The sequence below is a fragment of the Trachinotus anak genome, unplaced genomic scaffold (assembly GCF_046630095.1).
Source record: "Trachinotus anak isolate AG129_WGS33_773 ecotype Australia unplaced genomic scaffold, CSIRO_AGI_Tana_v1 ptg000011l, whole genome shotgun sequence".
In the NCBI taxonomy this organism is placed as follows: Eukaryota; Metazoa; Chordata; class Actinopteri; order Carangiformes; family Carangidae; genus Trachinotus; species Trachinotus anak.
This window is the reverse complement of record NW_027273862.1, coordinates 22,798,698-22,824,654: the sequence shown is the minus strand read 5'-3', so window position 1 is coordinate 22,824,654 and position 25,957 is coordinate 22,798,698. Positions and strand designations below refer to the sequence as shown.

The following is a 25,957-nucleotide window of genomic DNA, read 5'->3' as shown; positions in this document are numbered from 1 at the left end:
GAGTTCAGGTTTGCAGGTTATGTTTAAGAGGCAGCACCAAACTGGGTGAATCTCTTAATGAATCCTCTCCAGCTTGGACTGAAAGTGACTGCTCTGGCAATCTTTCTGGCATAAAATCTACTCAAGGCTCTTACGCTTAGATCTAATGTCTGATCTTTCCCCTCTCACTGGGACACCTATGGCATCCACTCTCATAACCTCACATGCGATCCCTACCAATAACACGTCTCCCTGTGTTTCTCACTCCTTTCTCCCCTCTAGCTGGACTGATTCTGCTGGACCAAAAGCAAAAAAAAAAGGCTCCCCTTTCAGAAAGTAGATCTACTAACTTGCATGCTCACTGTCAGGGCTGTGTGAGGCTTGCTAATCATGTAGGGTGTCGTCACTGGGGAAACCCAAATCAACATTCAAAGTTGTCAGTATTTAATTGTATACTTCTACATGTTACATCCTTATATGATTGCTCCACTCCCCTTGTGAATGTGGCTGTACTTTACGCTACTTTCATGTAAAGGGGGAATTTTTTTTTTTTTTTTTTTTTTAGAGCAACTTGGTGGCCGAAACGAGTGTTTTGGAAGTACACAGTTTTCTTCCCTACTCCTAACAGATGAAGTTAACAGTATTTATTATGTATAAACAGTATGTGTGAAACGCAGGCTTCTGAGCATTAATTTTTCAAAGCAGAAAAGAGCACTGTAGCTTCAGTGTGTCTTGAACCTTGATGTATCGGGTTTCTTTGCTTTTCCAGGTGGAGGCAGATCTGGGATACCCAGGAGGCAAGGCTAAAATCATCCACAAGGAGTCTGATATAATCATGGCATTTGCCATCAATAAGGTTAGTTTTGTGTGTGACTGTATATGATTAAAAAATGTTAGGAGGCTCATAATTGTACAATAATATTTACTACCTGGAAATACAACACCATGAGTCACCATCGAAAGACATGATCTTTCCCAGGAACCTTATTTTGAATATACAAATGCTTATCAGCTCCTTTCTAGGATAGCATAAGAAACTGTTTCCAAGTCCACCTTTGATGTTGCCTTTTCCTCCCCCTCATCTTCCTCCTCCCTGCTTCCCTCCTTTCACAGGCTAACTCCAACGAGATAGTGTTGGCCTCCACTCATGATGTCCAGGAGGTGGATGTGTCTACTCTAGTGGCTGTCCAGCCCTACACCTGGATAGGGGAGGACTTTGATAAGGAGTCCCGCAGGTCAGATTCAGGGCAGATCACAGATGGCATTTTCACTGTCCCCAAAGAAACAATGAAAATTGTCAATGCCTCCGAGTTGCACACTGTCTTAAATATCTCAAGAAACCATGCCTGAGTGAAAGCTTATGTTTATGTTTTGTTTTACAGCTCTGACGACATAGACCATCGCTCTTCTCATACCAACATTGCCCAGGCTAGCTCTGTCCCTTTTGCACCACCACAGATGCCGGTATCTGCATCCATGCCATGGCTCGGCAGTGGGCAGACCAGCATGGGAGCCAGTGTGGTACGAACTTATTCACTACAAACATAGATATACACAAACACACAATCAAACCAGGCAGTAATGGGTATGCAGTTGTTAGTAATTGCCACCAGGGGGAAACTAAGCTCTGTTTTGGAGTCTGTATGCAGCCAAGAACCTGCGTTATGACTGCAGTCTTCTCATTTCTGTGGTCCACAATGGATGCATCCGTTTCAAATTTATTAACAACAAATAGTACTAAATGTGAACTTAAAAGAGGCACAAGACCTCTCGGATTTCATTCTGTAGTCTGTGTCACCTGCACATTTTTGGAAGAAGTGTGTATTTTTAATTCATCGTATTGTTGTTGAACCAAACTGAGCCATGAGGACTAAACAGCTGGCCTGCTGAGTCTATGGAGGCTGATACAGAGAGGTGGTGTGTTTCCATGGCAGAGATGGATGCATATAAACACAGATAGCAGCAGCTCTCACAGCCGGCTACCCAAGGTACAGTTTTGCGTCACACTTAACACGCAGCCAGGGTTCTCCATGTCCCAGCCATGTTGATAAATGGTGGATGTGATACACTTAGCAAGACAGGACCGCAGGAGTCATACAGGTTCAGTGAATTACGGACGTGGGGTTTCCTAAGTGCGCAGTGGAGGTCTGGTTGGTTAAGATCCCAGCATTTATTGCCTTGGTTGATTGTGGTTGGATCATTGGCTTCCTGTTGTGCAGCATATCATTTGTTACCAACAGTGCAAACTACAAGCAGGAAATTAAAAGACACACACAAGAGGACCTGTAGTCACCTGTAGTTTTTTAGAACAATGATTATTTCTGCAGACACAACTGACTATGATTTTTATCTGACAAGAGATTTGAAATTGGTCTTTGAGTCTAGAGCGCTGTATCATCCTGCTGTAAAAAACCAACACACCAAAACCACCTTCAACTTCCACTCCCGATGAATGAAGTGTGATAACAAAACAGTGTTTACAAATAGGACTGGGACCAAAAATGTTGAGACGCTGATAAATTCTAACCGAAATGTTGATAAACAGAAAAGGCTACATTTCCTGAAGAAAATTTAAGTATGCTTGCTCACACTGAAACATGTCGGCATAAATACTGTAAGCGAGTGAAATGTCGACAGTATAAACTGTTGACTGAAGTGAAAGCAGAGAAATTAGCTTAAATTCAAGTCTGTGCGAAAACCCAGCAGTCGCAGTTTAATGAATGCGTAAGAGGTGAATCAACGGAAGTAAAGGTTTTTACCCAGCAGCCATAGCACATCTTAATGTCATACTTTTATAAATTGTGTTTTTATGTAATTGTTTTTATCTGTGTTTTTCAGATTATGAAGAGGAATCTAAATAATGTGAAGAGAATGACATCCCACCCCATTTACCAGTATTGTAAGTGCCTACATTGAAGCCTGTGCATATGAGGCCATCACCGGTATACAGCTGAGATTTTGGCTTATGTTTATTTATTTATTTCGACTTACCATCCTCCCATCTGTGTCTGCCTCCCTGTTTTATCTCTGTTTGTCCCTGTTTCTGTGTGTGTTTGTATGTTAGACATGACAGGGGCTCAGGACGGTAGCGTGAGAATGTTTGAGTGGAACCGACCTCAGCAACTTATTTGCTTCAGACAAGCAGGCAACGCTAGAGTCACCCGGCTCTATTTCAACTCCCAGGGCAATAAGGTACACACACACACACACACACACACACTGCAAAGTCTGTATTTTGTCTATTTGGTGTGATTGTACTGATCGCTCTGTGTTGTTCTTGTAGTGTGGCGTCGCTGATGGTGAAGGCTTCCTCAGTCTCTGGCAGGTCAACCAGACATCCTCCAACCCCAAACCCTACCTGGTGAGGCCACCTCCCACCTCCTGCACCCCTTTATTCACCACCCCAGCACACACATACCCATCTTTAGTTATAAAACTGAATGTGAGTCATTGAAATTAATACGTGCTCTCTGTTTTTCTTGTCCTGCTCCTGCCGACAGAGTTGGCAGTGCCACACTAAGACCTGCGGTGATTTTGCCTTCATCACGTCCTCCAGCCTCATTGCCACGGCCGGGCAGTCCAATGATAACAGGTCAGCATCTGCACTGAGGAACACCACTGTTAAACCAACACTACTCTTTTCCTGTTGGTATGGATGGAATAATATTATCTTTGGTTTCTTTTTCCACAGAAACGTTTGCCTGTGGGATACTCTGATTTCACCTAGCAATACCATGGTCCATGGTAAGAAATCCCAAATGCTTTAACCAAGCCTATACTCATGATTCTCCCTGTATATGAAGTTGTTTTGTGATCCAACTTCACATTTCTTCCCTCCCACCTCTTCAGCGTTCCCCTGCCATGAGAACGGGGCCACTGTGCTGCAATATGCTCCTAAACAGCAGCTTCTGATCACTGGAGGCAGAAAGGGCTTTGTGTGCGTGTTTGACATCCGCCAGAGGCAGCTGCTCCACACTTTCCAGGCCCATGACTCAGCCATCAAGGCCCTCGCACTGGATGCCTTTGAGGACTTCTTCGTCACTGGCTCTGCAGAGGGCAACATGAAGGTGACTCAGGCTCCAATGGGATCCATTATACTGAATCAAAACTGCAAATAATGATTATTTTATTATCGATACGTCTGCCAATTATATTCTCAGTTAAATGAATGGTTGATAAAATGACAGTAGAAAAATACCCATCAGAAACTGGAACCAAAAAAATGTTTGGTTTGAAAATGACTCTGCTGGTTGCCAAGCAACCCAACAATGAGAACAACATTCTTGGCCAAAAAACAGTCTGGTACATAAACATTCGTAAAAAAACCACAACGTGACAATTTCACTCGGGCTTTTGTACATAAGATTTTAATTACTAAGATGTACAGGTGATGGTAGACAGATGTTGTTACCTCTGGACAGAGCCAGGCCAGCTGTTTCCTTCTGCTTCCAGTCTTGTGCTAGGCTGAATTAACCAGCTTATTGGCTGTAGCTTCATATTTTAGTGTTTAAACATGAGAGTGGTATCAATTTTCTCATCTAACTCTCAGCAAGAAAGCAATAAAGCCTAATTTTCCAAAATTGATCATTTTGTTTAGTGGGGTAACCTAATGAAGAAATATCCTGATGAGTTACCTTATTCAATTACATCTTTACAGAACAGACGCAGATCTGTGCAGTAAAAGTAATAATTTCACCACTTTGAGAAAGTGTCACAGAACTTAAATTCAGTTTTGCAGTTAACGGTTGTAGTGGCAGGCTCAGCATAATGAAAATAAAGATCTGGAAGAAAACTTAACATCTGTCCCCTCTCATGCTTTCTCCATCTCCAGGTGTGGAAGTTAGCCGGCCACGGGCTCATGCACTCTTTTAGCAACGAGCATGCCAAGCAGTCCATCTTCCGCAACATCGGTGCCGGCGTCATGCAGGTGGAGACACGGCCCGGTAACCGCATCTTCACCTGTGGAGCAGACGGCACCCTGAAGATGAGGGTCCTCCCTGACCGCTACAATATCCCCAGCAGCTTGGTTGACGTCCTGTAACACCGACTTCCACTTCTGAGGGTCCAAAGAGGAAAGAGACAAAAAGAAAAAACACAAAAAGCTTATGTAACACTCACTAGGCATTAATAGTATAATTGATGGGGGAAGAGTCAGTCAAAAGATCACCATGCTTTTGGCATCTTTCAGAGTGTGCAGTGTTCATGGGTTTACTGTTGATGTAAATCATATCCAGAATGACAAACGGAGCTGCAAATATTTTTTTCCCAAAGGCTGAAAGCAAAGTTACAAGCAAAAGTTATCATACTTGATTTTAAAGCTAGATTTATTGTAATTTATTGAAGAATCTCTACTCTTAGAGTGTGTCCATAGGGAAGCTATGCATGTCCTGTTCTCGTTACGCGGTGCAATCACAGGTCTATTGATAGTGCTCTGTAAAAGTGCTCAAGCAAAAATTTTAAAAGTGTGTAACTGTCGTCATTTTGTGCCCACAGCTGAAATCTCTTAGCATCTACTGTAAGCAGCACTGTGGTTTGTTATTAAGTCAGTGGTTTCCAGTGTGAATCGAGTTGTTGGAATCTGCATTTTGTTTCAATGGTTTTGCCCCCCCTCGCCCCCCGCCCCGCCCCTCACCCCCTGCCTTTTTGCCCGGCTTTTCTCAGCCCTTATGGAAGAGTTGATGGTACATTGCTCCTATAGTGACACCCCAGCCCCCTACCCCCTATTTCACTGGCTGCCCATCGCTCGCTCTGGCCTCTCCCGGTCTGGGCTCACCCCGGCCCGGGTTGGTCGTGTAGCGGGTGTCCACTCTGCTGTGTCTGCCATCTGTACGCCTGCCCGCTCACCTGCCCTCAAATGCCTGTTTGTGTGGCAAACTCACTGCTAGAACATTCCTGTTTGGAAGATGATGTGTTTTACTCCTGTGACTGTGATTTAAATGTTTCCATCTGTCTGGTCCAAACCTAAACACCCACCCACCCAGAGCAGAAACACAAAGGTTCACTTCTGGTTTTGCACAAGATGAATTCTTGAATTAGTTTTTTTTATTATTATTTTATTATTTAAATTATTTATATGTTTGTGTTTGTTTGGTTGGCCATTCCTTTTTAAAACTATTTAACTTATTGCCTTTTATTTTAGGAATGTAAGGGGTTTTACTGTTATCTGACTGGGAGATGTGCAACACAGTCTACTGTATGTAAGTGTGTGTTACCTCGCTAGTTGTTTTTACTGTTTCATCCATAAGGAATAGATATTTGCACTCAAATTCTGGAGACACTAAAAGTTTATTTCAAATAAATAGGTTGTTGAAGAAGAAACTGTTATATACAAATGAATGTCTGGCTTTATTTGGCCTAGTAGTAAAACGTTTGAAATAGTTTTAATATATAAATTATATAAATATATATATGAAATACCACAACAGCTTGTACAAACATGAAAGCATTTCTTTATTTTTGGTTTGTATCATACCAGCTGGATTAGTTGTAACTTTTGTTAAGTGTATGTATGGTATTTATTAAAGAGATTTGTGTTTCTCTCCCTCTTTCTGCCCACTATGTGTACCGTATGTATCTCATGTGTTTTACCAATGGTCCCACTGGTGTCTGGTGTGTGTGTTTGTGTGTGTGTGTGTGCATGTAATAATGCAAAAGAGAAGCCAATATCATGGGTAGACATTTACTGGGGCACTTGAGCCTGGAGGTATGTGAGAGAACAGGTTGTGGTCAGACTATTACCTTTGTAAAGTGAATAAATTCTTTTTATTTCATCAGGGTGATTTGGCACTGTTGTTTTAATTTTCTGTCAAAAGGAGCAAGTGAGCAGGGACCATGCTGCTTAACTACAGGACAGACCGTCTATATGTACAGGATAAATAGGGCAGGGTACATCTGTATAAAAATACATAAAAGATAATTACCATGCAGACACACAAAAATAATGTAACAACTTACAACACACAAAAGTGGAGTTACAAGTTCACTTTGTATAAAAATGTGAACTGTGTGATACAAAATGATGAAAGGTTTTCACACCGTTAGTAACTCCAAAATCTCACAAGTACATTGAGAACAGGATATGAATACAGCAGTACATCTTTTTTTTTTTTTTTTTTACAATATCACAATAATTATTGACCAAACATTGACTTCCTTGAGTGAAACTGATTTTTCACAACTGACTACAACACCTGACAGTAGGATAAAGCTGAGACTGTGATGTCGAAAAACCTAAATATGACCAGTTTTCAAAAGATGGAGTGAATGATAGTAGTGGTGGTCAGCAGGCTATTCGTCCTCAGGCTGTTTTTCACTCATCAGAGATGAAGTGGACCACGTAGAGCCTGACGTAGCCGTGGTCCCACACATACAGGTGTCTGTCCTTCGGGCTGTAGGAGAGCATTGCCAGCACTCCGCCTGGAGACCTCAGGTCAAAGGTCATATTGACCGGCTTCCCCTTCAGCAGGTCAAAAGCAAAAGTGACTCTGGTGTCCTTGGTGTCGGTGACGTACAGGACACCACAGGCAATGAAGGCGTTGCCAGCCTTGGTGCGGGGGTAGGTGGTGTTTATGTAGGACGTGACGGAGAAGGTCTTCTGGTCCAGTTGGGCCACCATGATGTTCTCATCCACACTGGAGGCGAAGATCAGCCACAAGCCGTTTTCATCCGCTGCGACTTTGAAGTAGGTCTTGGAGTTGTGGAGCAGGTAGGAGAGGCTGTGGTGCAAGGCGTTGTCTACAGTGAGAGTCTGAAGCTTCTGGGTGTGAAAGTTAAACCTGTAAACAAACAAGGGGCGTCTTGTTAATCTTAGGGCTTAGGGTTGTCCCACTGTAAAGCCAGGGCTCTCTAGGAGGCACTTTGAGCCCTTTAGGCACACTTTGGTTAAGTTAGTTGCAAGTACAAGAAAACTGTGAATTAACAAGCATGACAGAAACGAGGGAACGAAAGAAGATAACAGGTATAAACACAGAATTGTGTGTAGTTATTCGTCCTATGATGGTATGATAATAAATTCCAAATCTGCTTTCACATCCAACATTACTAGTTTAACTCACAATTGTAAGCAACTTGCTTTGTTGTCGTCATGGTAACAAGGTGATAGGACACAAAGGGCTGTCCCATTCATACCATTTTTAACCGTTGCAGTACCTGCAATCAATCACTTATCAGGTGCTGTCAATCAAGTCTGTAGGGGTTCAGGGTTTAGGCCTTGGGCCGGTGTCTTTTAGCTTACCTGGCAATGTTGGAACTCCCAGCTACATGATAATAGAGGGAACCATTGTGAACAGTGTGGCCGCAGCCCTGATAGAACTTTCTTAGTTCCACAGTGTCACTGCTGTTTCTCTGGAACGAGGCAACGCTTTTATATTCCTTCACCACACGTCCTGGGGAAGAACGACCAAAAAAACAGAGTGTTAGATGCTAAAAGAATAATAATTCTAAAGCATATTAGAGATCCTATAGTCTAACATGGCTGCATTGCGTTGACACACAAAGCCTCAACCTGGGTTTGACATACAAGGATCAACATTTTTCCGTCAGTATCCATGCTGATGTTCCTCTGTATCTAACCTACCAGAAAAGTGTTCTGCCACCCATATTCGCTCATCGTTCAGCAGAGCGGTGTCTTTCATCCATGCGCCAAATGTGGTCTCCATCTTTGTCACATTCCTGGGGTTGATCAGAGACTTAATCAGGCACTCTGAGGAGACACAAAATAACAACAAGCTTAGATGCTTCTCCACCACACAGCACATTTTGTACATGTAGACACACTTCTCTGAAAACACACCGTTCTTCTTAGCAGGCTTTTCGTGCAGTTTCACAGCCTCCTTCACAGATGAAGTTTCATCATTTGGAATTGCGTGTAACTGTCCTGTTAGAAATAAATTCATCTCACGTTATTCAGTGTTCACACACAGTGCATATGATGGATAGTTTGTTTTGATGACAAGCTCCTGAACAGCTACTATGTGGCGCTCATGGAGAGACTGTTTTGCTACTACTCCTCCCAACACTAAAGTTTCAGTGTCAAGTGCAAAGTGTATGTTTGATGTTACTGAAAAAAAGCCTCTCACCCAGGGTCTGAGCAGCCTGAAGGTGGGCTCTGTGATGCCTTGTTCTAGGGGGCCCTTGAGGGCCAGGAGGTCCAGGGGGGCCCATGGGCCCAGGAGGTCCTGGAGGACCAACAGGACCTGTACAAAGAAGAGGGGACAACATAAAACTATCTGGATACAAAAATAAGTTTTTTATGTGAATATTGCAGATATGGGGATTTTATAAGCTCTTTTACATTCCCTCACAGCCTACATCAGTTTAATTCAGTCGGGGATGCAAAATGGATCAAGTGAGTAAAGCTCTACTTGCCCTCAATAATGACATCATTGGATGGTTGTCCCTTCTCTCCAGGCGGACCAGGCTCTCCTCGCTCTCCTTTTTCACCAGGTTCTCCTTTTTCACCTGGTGGCCCTGTGGAGGACATTAAACAAAAAAAGACTGCATTCATAACCACGGTACATGTTCCTTGTTGTTAAAACCCTGAATGAATCCATTGACTTGCTGGGGGTGAATCATGCCATCCTCTGCAGAGGACAGAACAGAGTGAAGTGGGAGAATACAGGGACAGAGTTTTCCGGTTCATTCAGCTGAAGCCCAAAACCGCAGACATGAATAATATTAGTGGGGAATGAGAGAGAAAGGCAGCTGCAGTCATTCATAAAGTAGATTGCACTGTCCATAAAATCTGATGTCATTATGATTTATTGATAGATCAGGAAACAGGGTATGGTATATTGTGAGTTTGTGTCTTTGTGATGTTCTTTGTGTGTATATGATTTTAAGTGACTGTGGTATTTTGGTATTTTTTACCCCAAGGTCACTCTCAACCCTTTTACTGTTATATTGTACCAGCAGTTCTTCACTTAAATGGCCAGCATCGCCCGAGGCATTAATAAAAATGGATGGTGAATAGAGCCTCACTTTTTACTTACCTTTTTTTCCTCTTTTCCCATCAGCCCCGGGCAGTCCATTCAGTCCTGGGATGCCATCAGTCCCATTGTGGCCAGGCAAACCATCAGCACCAGGCAAACCTACAGTAACACAAAAAAATCTTCGTCGTGAGCTGAATGGGAAACATGTTCAGCAAGGACATGGGTCACTAAACCACAAAGGAGATATACAGAACAGTATGGCTGGGTTTTACATTTGGATCCAGAATTAAAGGTTCACTTACCTGGCGGTCCTGGAGGTCCTGCAACAGAAGGTTTGAGCGTGTTAACAAAATAAAAAGTGATATTTTAGGACATGATTAGCTAGTTTAAAGTATTTCAGTGAGACGTACCAGCTATGCAGACTCCCTTTGTGCTGTTGCAAATGTCAATCAGCAATTTGATCTGAAGTGGAAGAAAAAATATCAAAACACAATAAAAACACTGTGATGCACCAAATTTTAGCAGCCCAGCTTGAATAATCAACAGTGGGGCCCTGTGGCAAAAATGGCTCTAGGCCCCCATTGACCCCACCAGTTGTGAAAGAAGTATTCAGGTCCTTTACTTACGTAAAAGTAATAATGCACTAGAAGAAACATTTTATTATTGTATCTGGTCAAGCTAATTGAAATACTGTTAGACAATGAAATCTGTATCTATCCATCAACAAAATACTCAATACTCTTCAGTACAGTACTTGAGCAAATGTATTTAATTACTTTCCAATACTGAATTTCACCAACTCTCTGTGCATTGTGTATGTCATAACAAATTTGCAATTAATCAAATTAGCACAAGCTGGATGTGGAACCATCAGGCCCCTGATGGTCACAGGCCCAATTGTGCATTTTCACCAGTTGATGATCCAGCATTAGTCATCAATGACACTGTGTGCAGCATTTCTAAATCTAGGCAGCTGTAGGTATCTCATCTCACCGGGACCATGGAGTAAGTCATCATTGTCATCATGTCGTCCTGCACATGCGCCTTGTGGTAACTGTGGCTGTGTCGGTGCTTGTGCTTCAGCTCATGCTTCATCTTCTTCTCTGTGTCCTCTCCCACCTCCTGGCTGACCTCTTGTTGATAAAGCTCCTCTCCATCCTCGTGGTGAAGCTCCTGGTTAAGCTCCTGCTGTAGCTCCTTCTCCAGCTTCTCTTCACTCCTCTTGTTCCTGGAGTACTGGTATTGGTACTGGTATTGTGGCTGCTGTTCCCCAGTGTTTGCTCGCATCCCCGCCGCTCCCCTGGGCACCTCCTGGAGGAACTCCACCACCGAGCTTTGCTCCACCTCCGTCAGCCTCGCTTCTGTCTGCTCCAGCCAGGCACGTTGCTGATTCTGCTGGACCAAGAGCACCAGAAGGCCCACAGAGTTCATCAGTGCCACAACACACGTCCCGTACAGCACCATCCGCTGAGGGAGAGTCATGCTGGGTGTCGGGATCCACATGGTTACCACCTCACTTCCTCTTTTCTGAGGGTCACCCACCAACCTCAGCATTCACAGGGGAATACAGGTCCAGCACAGAAGTCGATAAGAAAGGATAAAAGTCAAACAGGACAGTCCACGTTTTATCACCTTGTAATCCAAGATGCTGCCACCGAAACTTAAATCAAACCAACTAAAGCCAAATGAATCCAACAGGAAGGAAGTCCTCTGCTAAAATTCCAGGTCCTCTCCAGATTATTTGAATCAGAGCCCAGTCAGCTTCGGTGTCTGTGCTCCACCCAGGTCGTCTATCAGAAGGCAGACTGGTAAATACAGAGCTTGTTGTGTTGTTCACCAAGTGGAGAAAGGGTTGTGGGTATGTGTGTGTGTGTGTGTGTGTGTGTGTGTGTGTGTGTACATGCTAACCAGTAATGTAGGAGTGGGCATTACACAATCTTCTGAGCTTGTCTGGGAAGAAACCCCCGCCTGTTCAGTCACCTGATTTATATTCAGCACAGCCCATTCCACTGCACTGCCGTGGGCAGACTGACATCATAATACACATGTATACACACACACACACATACACACGGACATATGTATGATGTACACATGAAGGCACTCACATACACAAGAAAGCATGTATTACTCCAGACAAACTGACTGGTCATTGATTGTTTATATGCATGTACACGTAACAATAACAATATTTATCATTATCATTATTATTATTATTATTATTATTACAAAACCAATCTTAGGGAAACACATTACATCAAAATGCATTAACATCATTGTACTTTCCACTTCATGCCCTATAGCTCTCATCCCTACCTCCCAACTCCCTGTTCCATTCCTCCCCTGGGTGCTTGCCCTCGTCACATCTACACAGCTTCCAACCACCAACTCCAACAATGACCCATTTCCATTGCTTTGATTTGGGCCAGTAAAGTGACATTTCACTGGAAAAATGACAGTTCAGCAGGAAAAAAATTCAGCTCCTGGCGTTGACTGTGAACAGTGGTTAAAGCCTCTTTTGACCAAAGTGTAGGTGCAGCTGGTCCATTCTCTGTGTTTTACCCAAGTAATTACTCCAATAAAAACAAAACGCTTTTCAGTAAATCAGTTAATTGGTGACATCGAGCAGTGCTGGATTTATCTAGCTGACCTACATGCTCCTACAGCGATGCTTTGCCCCCCACACACACACACACACAGGCAGGCAGGAAGAGGGAGAGGGAAAGAAAGTAGACATGCAGCACTACTGTTAAATTCAGGTCCTGAGCTCTGATGACCAGGGCTGAAGAGTGAGCGCTCCCGCCTGAGGCTGTAGGTCACTGACGGCTGACAGACAGCTGGACAGCTTGAATTGCTCCAGCAGATGTGTAGATGTGCATGTACATCAAGTCTTAAGAGCATTGAGGTCATTCCCTTGTCGTCTCTTATTCGCTGTGTTCTGAGTGCTTCCAGTCGAGACTGAGAAATAAAAGCAGAAAGAAGCAACCTCTGGTTCCGCTTTCCACACTACAATGACCTTAAAGATGATTTTATATTTGGACTTAAATGTTTGCAAAGCTGCTAAAGGATTCAGATAAGGTGATGATCCATTAAAATAAACCATGTGGTGTAAATATGTCATCATGCCCACAAAATCTTCTCCTCTTGACCTCTTCTGGTTCTGTTTCCTCCTTCCCAAGGTGCAGCTGCTTGGGAAGCAGCCTTATCTCTCCTCTTACCATCTCACTGATCCAGGCCAAAGACAGCCAGATGACCTGGTGAGTCTTCAAACGTTATTCTCCCACCCACAGCGTCTGTCTGTGAGAGAAACTGAGTCTGTTTTTACTTTCCACTGTTATCTATGAAGTTTCACAAGTTTACACTTTTAGTCATAGAGTAAAAGAATAGAAAGATTACTTTCGATCATTAAAATGACAATACATAGAAAGCCAACGCATGAAATAATTGTAAAGTGAAAAAAAAGCGTTTATTGCACATCTGAAAACAGAAGGTATTTAAATTAAACTCAATGAGAAACAGATACCATTGAGGAAAGTCTCAGATCTTTCAAGTCAAGTATGTTGTGTAAGTAAAGTTTGTTATGTAAGAGTGGAGATGGAACAAATAGTACACTCTCTATGGCACCTAACTCCTAGTGTTGTGTGAGAGAGGTGGTTGCGGGGTGAGTTATCACATCTCTTTGACAACTCTTCAGTGTCCATTTAAAACTGTATAGTGGATCAACTTCTTAAGGCTGTTCTGGCAGCATCAAGTGCATGCTCTGAGTTTATGTCCACTCTCTTCTGCTGCATGTCATTCTCCTATGTCTCTATCATGTGTTAAGTCTTGCAAGTCATATACACTAAAGAATATCTCAACATACTAAACTAAACATTGTCAGAATACATGTGAAACTTTCCCTGTCCTATAAGCAAAAACAAAGATTCATGTAAAAGTGAAGGGTAACAGAGGCGTTGTTCAGATATCATACATGTTCTGACATTTGACATTTGTTCACTTCTGAACAACTCCCTACACATGTGGTGGAAACAAAGATGTGGTTGACCACAACACTGGGCTCAGAGACAAGGTTACATTAACTTCTGTTTTGGGGCGAATCAGGGGGGTTGTCTCTGCTTAATCATGCAGAACAATCTAAGCCGTCATAGAGGGCATCGTTATCAAGGCAGGGCCTCAGCACACAGTCGGCCACTTGAGCGTTTCACATTCTTGGACTCGAGTGTGGGTGGTGAGTGAATTCACAGAGTCCTTTATACAGCGTGAGCAAATGGAACAAAGGGAGAGACAAAGCCAAATAGCATGGTGTTTGTCACAAATTGAAAATGAAATTAAAATAAGATTTAAGATTTGATGAAAGAAAAAAAACTATCAAAAGATAATAATAAGTGCATGCATATAAATACTGAGGTTAGATGTCATGGCAGAAACCTGAAAAATAATGTAAAATTTCCCTTTAATTTCAATATAGTATCCAAGTCTTCTATTTATTTTTATTCATTAAACAGCTTCGGACTGTTTTCTAAGAGCTTCCTCCACTTTACTCCATTTTCAATTCTGGTGAGTAAAGTTGCTGCCTTAGTGAATATCCAACAGTAGATATTCATTTATGTATTTCTTATTTTGTTTTCAGTCAAAAAAGGTAAAAAAAAACATGGTATCTGCTTCTAAACCCCTTATTATGTTTAATTTTTAATTACTGAATATTAACTTTATTTCAGGTCTTGTGATTGACCCTAAAAATTCAGATGACACAACTTCCTGGCTTCAATGGAAGTACACCCCTCAGTAAGTGAGACACAAGAGCTGCTACAGAACATGAGCATAGCCACCTCACAGCAGTCAGTGTATATGAGTTTGTTTTCATAACTTCATCAGGGTATGTTGGAGTAAATGCAAAGAGCTAGTTTGATGGATCACAGCTCTGCTTCTCCATCTGCTGGTGGTGGAATGGAGGAATCTGGGAGTAATCATAAATACTGTAAGTTCTAAATAATCAAAACCAAAGAGTCGTTTAAAAGAGAGGGAAATGAGAGTTACAATATTTACTGTAAAATAAAAGACAGATGAAGCTGAAATTAATAACATTTATTCATCTCATTCTCACAGTCCAGGTGCTCTTTTAAAGTATTTCCAGATTAGATTTTTTTGATGTTCAAAGGAGGAGCAATACTTGCTTCTCATCATCAAAATGTCAAATACGCCCGATGATAGAAACTCCTTCCAAGTCTTGCCCGTTCAAGGACACTGGCACAAATCCAGCCACACAAGGTTAGAAGTATATTGTTTACCCTTCTGCTCCTCTGTTGTGGCTTTTGCATTACCCTGACCTGGCTTACAACCAGCTCTGACTGCTTATAAAGGGAAAGCCCTGATCGCTGAGGCAGCTTTCTTCACTTGGCTTGGTCGTTGGTTTTGTGCAGCTTTGAGCAGATTGTTTTAAATCTGCCTTCTCATGGCTCTGAACCCTGCTTGTGAACTGGCGATGACTCCTGTGGGTTTGGACGGTATACTGGTAGACCTGGTCTCCACGTCTCCAAATGCCACTGCGGCGCAATCACTGGGCATCTCTGTGGCAACCAGAAGCCTAATACTGCTTGTCTGTCTGCTGCTGGTCGCCTGGAGTCACACAGACAAGAAAGCTGTACCAGGTAGGTTCATACATGAGGTCGTATCTCAGCTTTGACACGGTGCAGTTTCTTTATTTGTGCTCAAATCTTTATATTTGTCATTTGCCACAACAGGTCCTTCTTTCTGTCTGGGTTTGGGGCCACTTCTGTCATACATGAGATTCATCTGGACTGGTATAGGCACAGCCAGCAACTACTACAACAACAAGTATGGAGACATTGTCAGAGTCTGGATCAATGGAGAGGAGACCCTCATAATCAGCAGGTGACTTTTCTTTTAAGTCTTATGAATAAAGTTATCAAACAGTCAATCCAAGTGTAAACCTATAATCTGTAGTTTTTCTATTTTTTTAATTTTTTTTTCCCCACAAGGGCATCAGCAGTGCACCATATACTGAAGAATGGACACTACACTTCACGTTTTGGGAGCAAGCAGGGACTCAGCTGCATCGGTATGAATGAAAGAGGCATCATATTTAACAACAATGTCACTCAGTGGAAAAAGATTCGCCCCTATTTCACCAAAGGTAACGTTTGCAGACATACTAACTGATTGAATTATTCAGAAAGAAAAGATTTGACTGGTCTCAATCAAAAAATGTGTCTGTGTCAGCTCTGACAGGTCCAGGTTTGCAGAACACAGTGGAGGTTTGCGTCTCCTCCGCACAGACTCACCTGGATGACCTGGACAGTCTGGCTCATGTGGATGTCCTCAGTGTGCTGCGCTGCACCGTGGTCGACATCTCCAACAGACTCTTCCTGGGGGTACCTCTCGATGGTGAGTGGGCATGCATGCATTTCTTGAGAAAGCTGTTTCTCTGGAGCAAACACCTGTGCGAGTTTTAATTCATCAGACTGGGTCAGTTCAGATACAGTGAATTTATCTTACTGCTGTGTTGTGTTCCTGATGCATTTGTTTACCCCGTGTGCAGAGAAAGAGCTGCTGGTGAAGATTCAGAAGTATTTTGACACGTGGCAGAATGTGCTGATCAAACCAGACATCTACTTCAAGTTTGACTGGATTAACCAGCAGCACAGGACAGCAGCGTGAGTCAACCTTATCACTTTATTATCCATGTTATCAAGCTTCTTCATGCCTGAGCCGGCCTTTAGTTGTTTTTTTTTTGACTGAGGTCTTTTTACAATCTAATCAAGTGTTATATATCTGCTATCTTACAGCCAAGAGCTGCAAGATGCCATGAAGAGCCTGGTAGAGCAGAAGAGGAGGGATGTGGAGCAGGCAGATAAACTGGACAACATCAACTTCACCACAGAGCTCATATTTGCACAGGTCAGTCAGAGAATTTAATTGCTGCTTTTTTTTTTTTTTTTTTTTGCAAATACTTAGAAGTCCATCCCTTTTTGTCCCTTTTTCATTCCTCAACCCCTTTCAGCACATCCTTCACTCAGATGTCAGAAATCCACTCAGCTTATTCACATTTGTGTGTGTGAACGTGTGTTTGTTTTCAGAACCATGGCGAGCTGTCTGCTGAGAACGTGACGCAGTGTGTGTTGGAGATGGTGATTGCAGCACCTGACACTCTGTCCGTCAGTCTCTTCTTCATGCTGATGCTCCTCAAACAGAATCCAGATGTGGAGCTGCAGCTGCTACGAGAGATAGACACTGTTGTAGGTAAGGAGCTGGGGGAACCAAGACTGAAAGACACTGGCACTGAATACATATGGTACAGATGAAATGCTACCAATGCTAGATTTAGAGTTAAGCATTTTAGAGGAGTCACATGCAGTTTCACCTGATCTGCTACACATCAAAGGTGCAGTTTAATAAATGCAGTGTGTTGTAATATACAGTTGATGTAAAACAAAATGTGCATGTAGAAAAAAATAAGTTTGTTAGGGACAACGGTACTAATAATAAATAATATCCTGCAATTACTCCTCCCTTCATTAAGCTTATACTGCTTTTGTTTTTTCATTGTGTTATAAGCACAGCTGAAACAGTTTCACTAAAAACTGATTATAAACTTCATGAGGGCAGGATTTACTGCAGGGCTGTTGTATTAGCCTGCACTGCACTTACTTTTAGCTGGGTGTACCTAATAAACTGGCACCTGAGGGTGCGGCAGTAATGATATGTCACTGCCTCGCTCTTGCTTCAGGTGAGAGACAGCTTCAGAATGGGGACCTTCACAAGCTGCAGGTGCTGGAGAGCTTCATCAATGAATGTTTGCGCTTCCACCCTGTGGTGGACTTCACCATGCGTCGAGCCCTGTCTGATGACATCATAGATGGCTACAGGGTACCAAAGGGCACAAATATCATTCTCAACACCGGCCGCATGCACCGGACAGAGTTTTTCCGCAAACCAAATGAATTCAGTCTGGAAAACTTTGAAAAAAATGTAAGTAGGTGCTATTTATTTCATGTTTTGTTTTTCAAAACACATAAAATTATATGATTTAAGAGCTTAAAGTGAATAAATCAACTCTTCAATGCATTCTTGCATAATATTTCATGAGAGATTTCTGCATTTCTGTTGTCGTCCTTGCTCCTCTCACTAGTTTGAGGTGGGCAGGGCCTGTCACATATTTCCATGCACCAGGATTCAGCAACATTTGAATCAAAATATGATGACAGGCCCACACAGTCCTGATAAAACAGATTAGCTGAGTGCCAGACATTTAAAAAAACAATATACAATTTTTTAAAAGGATGCTACAGTATGTTACAGACAGATACTACCTCTAACTACCGCTCTCTTCTTTCCTCTGCCCCACTCCTTCGTCCTCCTCCAGGCTCCTCGCCGTTACTTCCAGCCGTTCGGTTCAGGCCCTCGATCATGCGTTGGCAAGCACATCGCCATGGTGATGATGAAATCCATCCTGGTAACGCTGCTCTCTCAGTACACTGTTTGTCTCCATAAGGGCTTGACCCTGGACTGCCTCCCACAGACCAACAACCTCTCCCAGCAGCCTGTAGAGCATCAGCAGGAGGCCAAACATCTCAGCATGAGGTTCTTAACCAGACGGAGAGGTAGCTGGCAAACACTCAAAGATGTACATACATGAGCTCCACTGCTTCATTTATATTGTCTCATGACTGTACAGAGCTAAGTTTTATATTTTGAAATGTATTAATGTATGTATGAAAAATTGTGTTTTTACTGGAACTAATATGCACTGTGTGAAAAGTTTCGATCCACTAATACTGAAGTAAATGTAAATTGTTGCACCAATATTGTGTGTCGTTGTCTCCTTTTTGGGTGTTTCCTCATTTTTTCTATACATGTAATCATACATAATATATAGATATTTGGTTTTCAGAAGAAGAAACTGACCCATAGTGTTTTTTAAAATGACTCACATCAACACACTTCCTTAACTCAACCTTTAATTTCATTTCATTTCATTTTTATTTTACTTACCTAGATATTTTAAGTGGTTCAAATTGTCTGCTGCTTTTGTTTTGTACTTTTAGCTACATTTTGTGTTTGAAGGGTGCCATTTAAATAAATATTAGACAACAGAATTTAATAAAAATAGTATTTCTAAAATGTTGTGTATTAAGATCAGACCCCAATTTTGTAAAAAAAAAAAACAGGAACGATGTATGCTTTTTAGATGGAGAGAGTGAAAAAAATAATGTTTTCGCATTTGCGCATACTGGTCAGGAGAGGGCACTACATCACGTAACATAATGATATGGCCTTTATCTCTCGCACAGCCTAAATAAAGCAACCATTCTGTTCATTATATTCAAATGCGTAGCCTCTGGGCAAACATGGCAGTACATTTCACACAGATGCTTCAATTTGTTTTGCTTCCACTGTCTAAACACAGGAACCACTTAAAGGATTAAACTGAAAGACCACAGGAGCTCCACTTGGAAACATGTTTGTTTGATAAGATAAAAGAAACAGAGATGGAGGCAGTGAAGAAGAAACTCAGAGAAAATATACATGTGGGTGTGTGGTGCAGTGACGTTCCTCCAGAGATGTCAACTATCAGCTGTCCATCAGTGATGCAAGGAAGAGTAACATCTGTCAGTCTTAATGCTGATCACAATGAGACGCAGAGAATCCGTCAGGAGAGTCACACCAAAAACACTCACGCGCACAAGCAACACAAACAAGTTTACTTACTGTATGTGTGAACTGCAAGTGTGTGTGTGTGTGTGTGTGTTTATGTGCTGTATTAGAGTTCATATTGACACTGACAGTGGTTTATCTCTATAAAATGTTCTTTTTCAAGTATTATGTGCAGGAAGATAGCACTGTGCTCTTGTTTCTGTGTGTATCACCGGCTGTTCCTTTGCAGGTTCCCTGGGATATAGCAAATGAATCGCTATATCTCATTAACCTCAGTCTCTTTCCTGTCCTCCATCCAGATGGAAATCATGTCACTGCACCCTGCAGTAGCTCTGACGTCACTTTGTTAGATGTATCTTGTAACCAGGAAAACTTTCCCCTTCCCAATAATCTCCATCATCTCTGCAAAGCTTGATGCCACTAATGAGTTAAGAAAGAATTAAGTCATTAAAAATGGATGTAGGCAGAGCGATACTGGGAAATATCCAGCTGAATATGCAGTAAATCTGTTGCTGCTGAGGTCCTGTCTGCTCTTGGCTCAATTTGTTTTTCCGCAACCAAGAAACTTTGTCATTTTTTTCCTGCTAATAAAGCCAAACAATCACTCCTCTGTAAAGGCTGAAAAGCCAGAGAGGTGGATTAGCAGATGTTGAGGTTGCAAATTAATACAAATAAATAAACACTAATAATAATAAAACAAAAAACATGTATTAAACTGTATGTATTATAGCATGTACAAGTGTATAGCAGCTTTGGGGCAAAAAGATGCTTTAATTATCACTTCATTACATAAGGGCCTCATGCTGTCGTTTTCAATCACCATCTATCTATCTATCTATCTATCTATCTATCTATCTATCTATCTATCTATCTATCTATCTATCTATCGATCTATCTAGATGTAAGTCTATGCATGACATAGCAATCCACCCAGTACTTGCTGAGACATTTCACTAAAAACCACAAATTTCCAGCGCTGGTTGTCAATGCAATGCATCGCTGAATCATAAGGATTCACCCACTGGGACCATGAATGTCTGTACCAGATTTCACAACAAACCAAGCATGAGTTGGAGGTGTTCCAATATTTAATCCCAGACCAAAGCAGTGGACGGACCAACAAACACACAGACATTGTCATCCCAATACTTACAACACTGAAAAGTTTTCTGTGTGTCCTTAAAGTTAAAAAAAAAAAAAAGAAAAAAAAAGAAGAGTGATTTTTGCTTTGAATTGAATTGTAAGAATTCAAGCATCAAAACGTACTGGAGGCAGTTTCAGCTGCATAATGGAGGAAGTGAGGAGAGTATACAGAGTAGCCTACATACTGAGCTAATGTGATTCCTCAGGCTCCAAACTTGTGGGATATCAGGCATCTGCTAAATAGATCTGTGGTAACTCTCGCTTCAAGTCTACTACTCAGGACTGTGGTGTGTGTGTGTGAGTGTGTGTGTGTGTAAGATTAGGAAATATTTTTAATGGGGAATTGAATAATAGTTTTGGTTTCAAGCCGTCTCAGCTTTGCCTGCCTTTAGGACAAAGATCGCCTGTGTTGTCTGTCACTGTGATTGGAGTTATATCGTTCCAGTGTCTTCTTAAGTTAAAGTTTTAACACTTTGAAACAGTTTGTGTTTTAAGGTAGGGTACCACGAAGAAAAAAGAAAATCCATAACACAGGACTTCATTTTACTTGGACCAGTGAGCAACATTTGTAGGTATTATATTATCCACAACTTGCCTTGCACAATCTGATGCACGTCTCTGAAATATTCAGTCTGTTCTTTCTCTTAAGGACGTCCATGGTTCTTCATATGTGGTTTTTGTTGGTCACATGATGTATATTTTCCGTCTCATTCCATTTATTTCTATTGCCGCGTGACAGATTTATAGAGGCAGGATGCCAGACAGCTTTTAAAATAACTCCGACGTAAGAGCCTTGCAGCTAAAAGTTTAGACTGTCCTGCCTTGTGGTATGATTGACAATCTGATTGATTACATGCTGTTTACTGACACACACACACAAACGCACACACACACACACATTATCTTGTGCTAAAATTCTCAAATGCCAGTGGCCATATTGTCTCTCTGTTTCAGTCCCCTGCTGGATTATTGCTTTATTAAAAGGGAGCCATGGTTGCCATGGAAACATCTACCAGAAAGGGTAAACTGGCAATGTACTCATCTCTCTACATTGGAGGTACACTGTCAATGTGAACTGTACCTCCCACAGTTAGGAATGACACTGTTTTCCACGCAGCTGTGAGACATTCGCTTATTTGGGTGTTTCTGAGCCTCCCTGATGCTGAGATCATATGATCACAAGACAACGGTACCAAATATGTAGCCAGACTCCCCCTGAAACAGGAGTGAATCTCTCTGATCAGGCCGGTCTGTGTGAAGAAGCCGAGACTCGGAGGCTCTCTGCCAGTAAAGGCACTGGATCAAAGGCAAACTCTAACTTCATAGCCTTTTCATGCGGCCCGCTTAGCAAAGTCAGCTCATTTGTTTCTCATTGAACATCAGAGGAGAGTGGTGGCACACATCATTACAGGAGGCTCTTCTGCTGCTTCTTCTTTTAGTCTCCCTTTTTCTCAGCTCAATATAAGCGAGCCTTGCAGGGTGAGGCTGCAGAGTGTGGTACAGCAGTTATCTGTACCTCCATGCTGCTGCTTCTCTCCATTTTCAGACCGTCCATTTGTCTTTTAATACCTGTTTGGCTTTCACTTGGAAAGTTCAGGGATAGAAAACATTTCCAAACGTGTCTATTACAAAAGCTCACTGGAAGTAGATTTACTTACTTACTGTAACTTAACTCTACTTTAACATTGAAAATAAAGAATTTTGTCTCTTCTCCCAGAGTCCAAAAATAAAACGTGCCAGAAAAAAAGTTTGAAAAAAACCCAAAACATTATGAAATACAGCCATATGATATCACCCTACTTGTAACAGCGTCAGTTAGTTATAAGTTAGTTGGAAACAGGGATGAAAATGATGATGATGAAAATACACAGTCAATTAATTAAACATGTTGTCGGTGCATTGCTAGTTTAACAATTATTGGCTATCATCTTGAATGGCCTGAGACCCAACAATGTTATAGATTAAACTACTAAACAGAGCTCTGGCGTCTTCTCACAGTTCAAAGACATGCTGGTTCGGTAAACTGGTGCCTCTCTAGGTGTCACTGGTAGTTTAAATGGTTGTGTCAGCTCTCCTGTGAAGAATCTATCCTACCTCCCAGACAGAGTCCTGCTCCTTGTGTCCCTGCGAAGGATAGATAACGTATTGATGGATGAAACTACATCACAGCATACTTAAGATCTGCTTGAGTTCCACCAGCTACAATATAAAAGCCCACCTAGCGTCAGTAATCGTAATCTTATAATACAGACTTTAATATAACACTCTATACCTTTCTGCATGATGACCACTTCTGTTTTTGATATTTTAGTCTTTCCTTATAATAATAATACTTAGTTAGAAAAAACAAACACTAAATGTAGGACTTTCACTTTGAATTCTTGTTTCACCACTTTCCATTGCATTATCTCCTGTTCGTGTAGTGTGGTTAGTTTGTCCTATTCAGCAGAGGCACATTAGATTTGACAGTAGCTTATACAAGCAAAAGAACTTACAAAGTAAATGGCTCCACTATTACTGAGGGCACATTTATGGAGACTCAGATGATGGTGATTGTATCAGAAACTGAATTACTCGGGCTCAACCAAAAAGCAAGAGGTCACATGCAAAGGCCAGAGGTACTGCACTGAGCTCTAATAATATTCTGTTCTAATTTTATGTTTTGATTCTCATAACTTTTGACTTTATAAAAAAAAGTGCAACCACTCCTCCCAGAAAACCAAGAGAGTGTAAATTCACAAGTATGGCTCTCTGTCTCAGGACAGATGTGTTTCTTTTCATGCTTCGCTCACTATTTCACATCAGGTCAAATAAGTGCGCAGCTTTATTGTGGGGATCAAAGTAGCTCAGCTTGTTGTCATTTCTGGTGTATCTTCTCTGTCACTGCAACATTGAAGAATGAGTAGGCTACACATGCACACTGACACATGCAAATGCACACAGTGTCAAAGATAAATGCGCCTCGGGCAGCGGGCAGGCAGGCTAATGCCATCTGGTGCCCAGCGTTCATGCTGAGCAACAGTCAGCTCCACACCTGGGAGATGGTATAGCCTGCAACTGTTGTCGGACCACCAACTGCACACCCACCTGCCCCCTCACTTCTGAGTCTGAGCTTTATGTTGCCTCGTAGACTGCAGACAGAAAGTAATTCTAGTTAATTAAAAGAGAAACCCACCCTGAGATGGTTTTTTTTATACACCACCAGTCTGTCATGTTCAATATCTGGAAGCTATTTTGTGACTGTTTTTCAATTACAGACTGCCTTCACACAGCATTTCTCAGAATGCCTCTATTTGTTTCTAGCTTTCAGCTGTGGGAAGTAGAGTAAGATGTTTTGTAGTGAGACTTCCAGTGAAATCACAAACTACTTAAAAACACAAACTTTGCTGCTTTAAAGGAGCTATTTGTAAATTTTGCATCAAACTTCTTTCTTTTACTCACCAAGAGCTGTCTCCAGCGGTGTGAAGCTACCCTCTTGTTTTGCTTACATTTCTACCACATCTTTTCTTCTTTTTCTCAGCATCTAGCTCCCATCTCGTCACTTTCTGTCACAGAGCCACTGCAGCGCCCAGGCTGCCCTAGAAGTAGTGCTGCTCCATCAATGGCTGAAGCTCTTAGTAAGACTGGTAAGTAAACAGATGTTAATGCAAACTTTGGCTATGTAGCAATAGTAAAACTGACAAATAGCTCCTTTAAGTGGGTGGAGAAATTGTTCTTCTAAAAACTTCTCTCTACATGATTGTTGAATGTGTAAAACAGTGAGTTACCAAAAAAACTTGATTCTGAAGCCAAAACTTTTTAATTGCTACAAGTCTGATGCGGTTGTCCTGGAAACACCTAGAGAAATTTCTTGTGCTTTGCCTATTATCCATCCATCAATTCAACTGAACATTGCGAAAAATTATTACCAATAACTGCATTTTTTGTTTGTTTGTTTGTTTGTTTGTTTGTGTTTCTTTTTTTTTTTTTTTTGGTCATGTGGAGGCAGAAGAAAAAGCTATAAACACAACATAGACATATTATCTAACCTGTTAGCAAAAAGTTGTGTTCTGGCTACCGGATGAATGTAAGACTAATATCCACTCTAATTTGAGTAAATTTAGGGAAATCTATCAGGATCTTTAGCCGCTAATGCTCACTGTGATAACGGCTTGTCATTAGCTTTAACTGATGTTTGGTGCATGCAGTTGGTTTATCAGATCTTTTTCTTTTAAAACGGTTGACTGCTGCTGAAAACAATATTGACAAGAGCAATGAGAGTGAACCAAAACGGTAAAGTTGTGGACCTTAAAGCCAAAACAATATGCCGAAAGATGCTAAAACGCTCTGCAGGGCTGAGGGGAACTGCAGAGTCTGGTGATACTGTAATTCTCACAGCTTCAAAAAACTTTTGCATGTTTATTGTGAGTAAACAGAAGCAAGAATGTAAAGTTTGTTTTCTCATCACGTTCCTATTTTCCCAAGTTTATAGATTGGGCTCCACCTTACGGCAGCCATTGTCTTCCATTCTTATGACTTAAATCTGCCCAGTGACAGATAAATTATCCCTTCTAGTCTCGTCTGATCCTTCAAGTTATATATTTGCTGAATGCACTCAAGGACGCACTGACATTTGCATTCAGAAGCTAAGTGATCAGAAAATGAAACCCAGAGGACAGACATGTGACAAGAATGCTGTGAATTTCATACTTTTTTTTTTGTTTTGCTTCAATGTTTTTTGTTCTAAATGTGAATCATCATCTAATACAACTCAAAAACTCCTTAACTATCACTCTTGAAGGACCCAAAACATTTTGGATCCCTTTAATGATCACTGAAGTTAGAAAGACAGTAACCTGGCTGAACTGAATGCGGCCACCACAGATAGTAACTGACTGATTCTATAACAGCCAGTAAGAAGTGGTCATTGGATTTTTACTGCTGGAGATGAATTTCAAGTTGCCATGAATGACTCTCTCCCGTTGCTCTGCTAAAACACAGGCAGCACTCTTACCCAGAGACAGAGAGAGGGAGGGAGAGAGGAAGACAGAGAGAGAGAGAGAGGAAGAGACGGCACTTACAGCATACAGAAAGAGGTAGAGAAAGAGTTTGAGTGGCGAGAGCGTGAAGAGGCTGAGTGTGACAGCACCGAATGAGAGGAGGAGGAGGGACTGAGTGGAAGGGACAAGGGAGGGAGAAACAGAGAAGGGGACGGACCGGGAGTGAGCAAGGGGAGGGAGCATCAGAAACGG

General features: G+C 41.8%; 3 protein-coding genes and 1 long non-coding RNA gene across 10 annotated transcripts in view; 2 read left to right on the top strand and 2 right to left on the bottom strand.

Annotated features, from left to right (window-relative positions):
- dmxl2 (Dmx-like 2) overlaps nucleotides 1-6,755 on the top strand; it is a 39,289-nt gene extending 32,534 nt beyond the window's left edge. For all 7 annotated transcript variants that reach the window (XM_071489039.1, XM_071489038.1, XM_071489040.1 and 4 more), the window contains 10 exons: nucleotides 749-835; nucleotides 1,093-1,214; nucleotides 1,362-1,500; nucleotides 2,818-2,878; nucleotides 3,044-3,171; nucleotides 3,263-3,340; nucleotides 3,480-3,571; nucleotides 3,671-3,723; nucleotides 3,829-4,046; nucleotides 4,811-6,755. In XM_071489039.1, the coding sequence (XP_071345140.1) occupies nucleotides 749-835; nucleotides 1,093-1,214; nucleotides 1,362-1,500; nucleotides 2,818-2,878; nucleotides 3,044-3,171; nucleotides 3,263-3,340; nucleotides 3,480-3,571; nucleotides 3,671-3,723; nucleotides 3,829-4,046; nucleotides 4,811-5,020 (1,188 nt within the window). In that variant the 3' untranslated portion in view covers nucleotides 5,021-6,755. The remainder of the gene's footprint in view (nucleotides 1-748; nucleotides 836-1,092; nucleotides 1,215-1,361; nucleotides 1,501-2,817; nucleotides 2,879-3,043; nucleotides 3,172-3,262; nucleotides 3,341-3,479; nucleotides 3,572-3,670; nucleotides 3,724-3,828; nucleotides 4,047-4,810) is intronic.
- Nucleotides 6,756-14,155, bottom strand: gldn (gliomedin). The gene is made up of 10 exons (XM_071489044.1): nucleotides 10,902-14,155; nucleotides 10,319-10,370; nucleotides 10,211-10,228; nucleotides 9,969-10,067; nucleotides 9,346-9,447; nucleotides 9,057-9,173; nucleotides 8,771-8,854; nucleotides 8,555-8,680; nucleotides 8,213-8,363; nucleotides 6,756-7,754 (listed from the first exon to the last, which is right to left on the bottom strand). Exons 1-10 carry the CDS (start codon nucleotides 11,460-11,462, stop codon nucleotides 7,289-7,291), a joined length of 1,776 nt encoding a protein of 591 aa, XP_071345145.1. The 5' UTR covers nucleotides 11,463-14,155; the 3' UTR covers nucleotides 6,756-7,288.
- Nucleotides 14,156-14,765: 610 nt separating this feature from the next.
- Nucleotides 14,766-18,823, top strand: cyp19a1a (cytochrome P450, family 19, subfamily A, polypeptide 1a). Its single transcript, XM_071489045.1, has 9 exons — nucleotides 14,766-15,556; nucleotides 15,650-15,800; nucleotides 15,908-16,062; nucleotides 16,149-16,313; nucleotides 16,468-16,582; nucleotides 16,715-16,826; nucleotides 17,006-17,168; nucleotides 17,656-17,897; nucleotides 18,292-18,823. The coding sequence occupies exons 1-9, from the start codon at nucleotides 15,361-15,363 to the stop codon at nucleotides 18,562-18,564; spliced, it is 1,572 nt and encodes a 523-aa protein (XP_071345146.1). The 5' UTR covers nucleotides 14,766-15,360; the 3' UTR covers nucleotides 18,565-18,823.
- On the bottom strand, nucleotides 18,412-25,813 carry LOC139627882 (uncharacterized). The gene is made up of 3 exons (XR_011692636.1): nucleotides 24,168-25,813; nucleotides 22,821-22,850; nucleotides 18,412-18,469 (listed from the first exon to the last, which is right to left on the bottom strand). It is a non-coding gene; the product is annotated as an uncharacterized lncRNA (long non-coding RNA).
- Nucleotides 25,814-25,957: the final 144 nt, after the last annotated feature.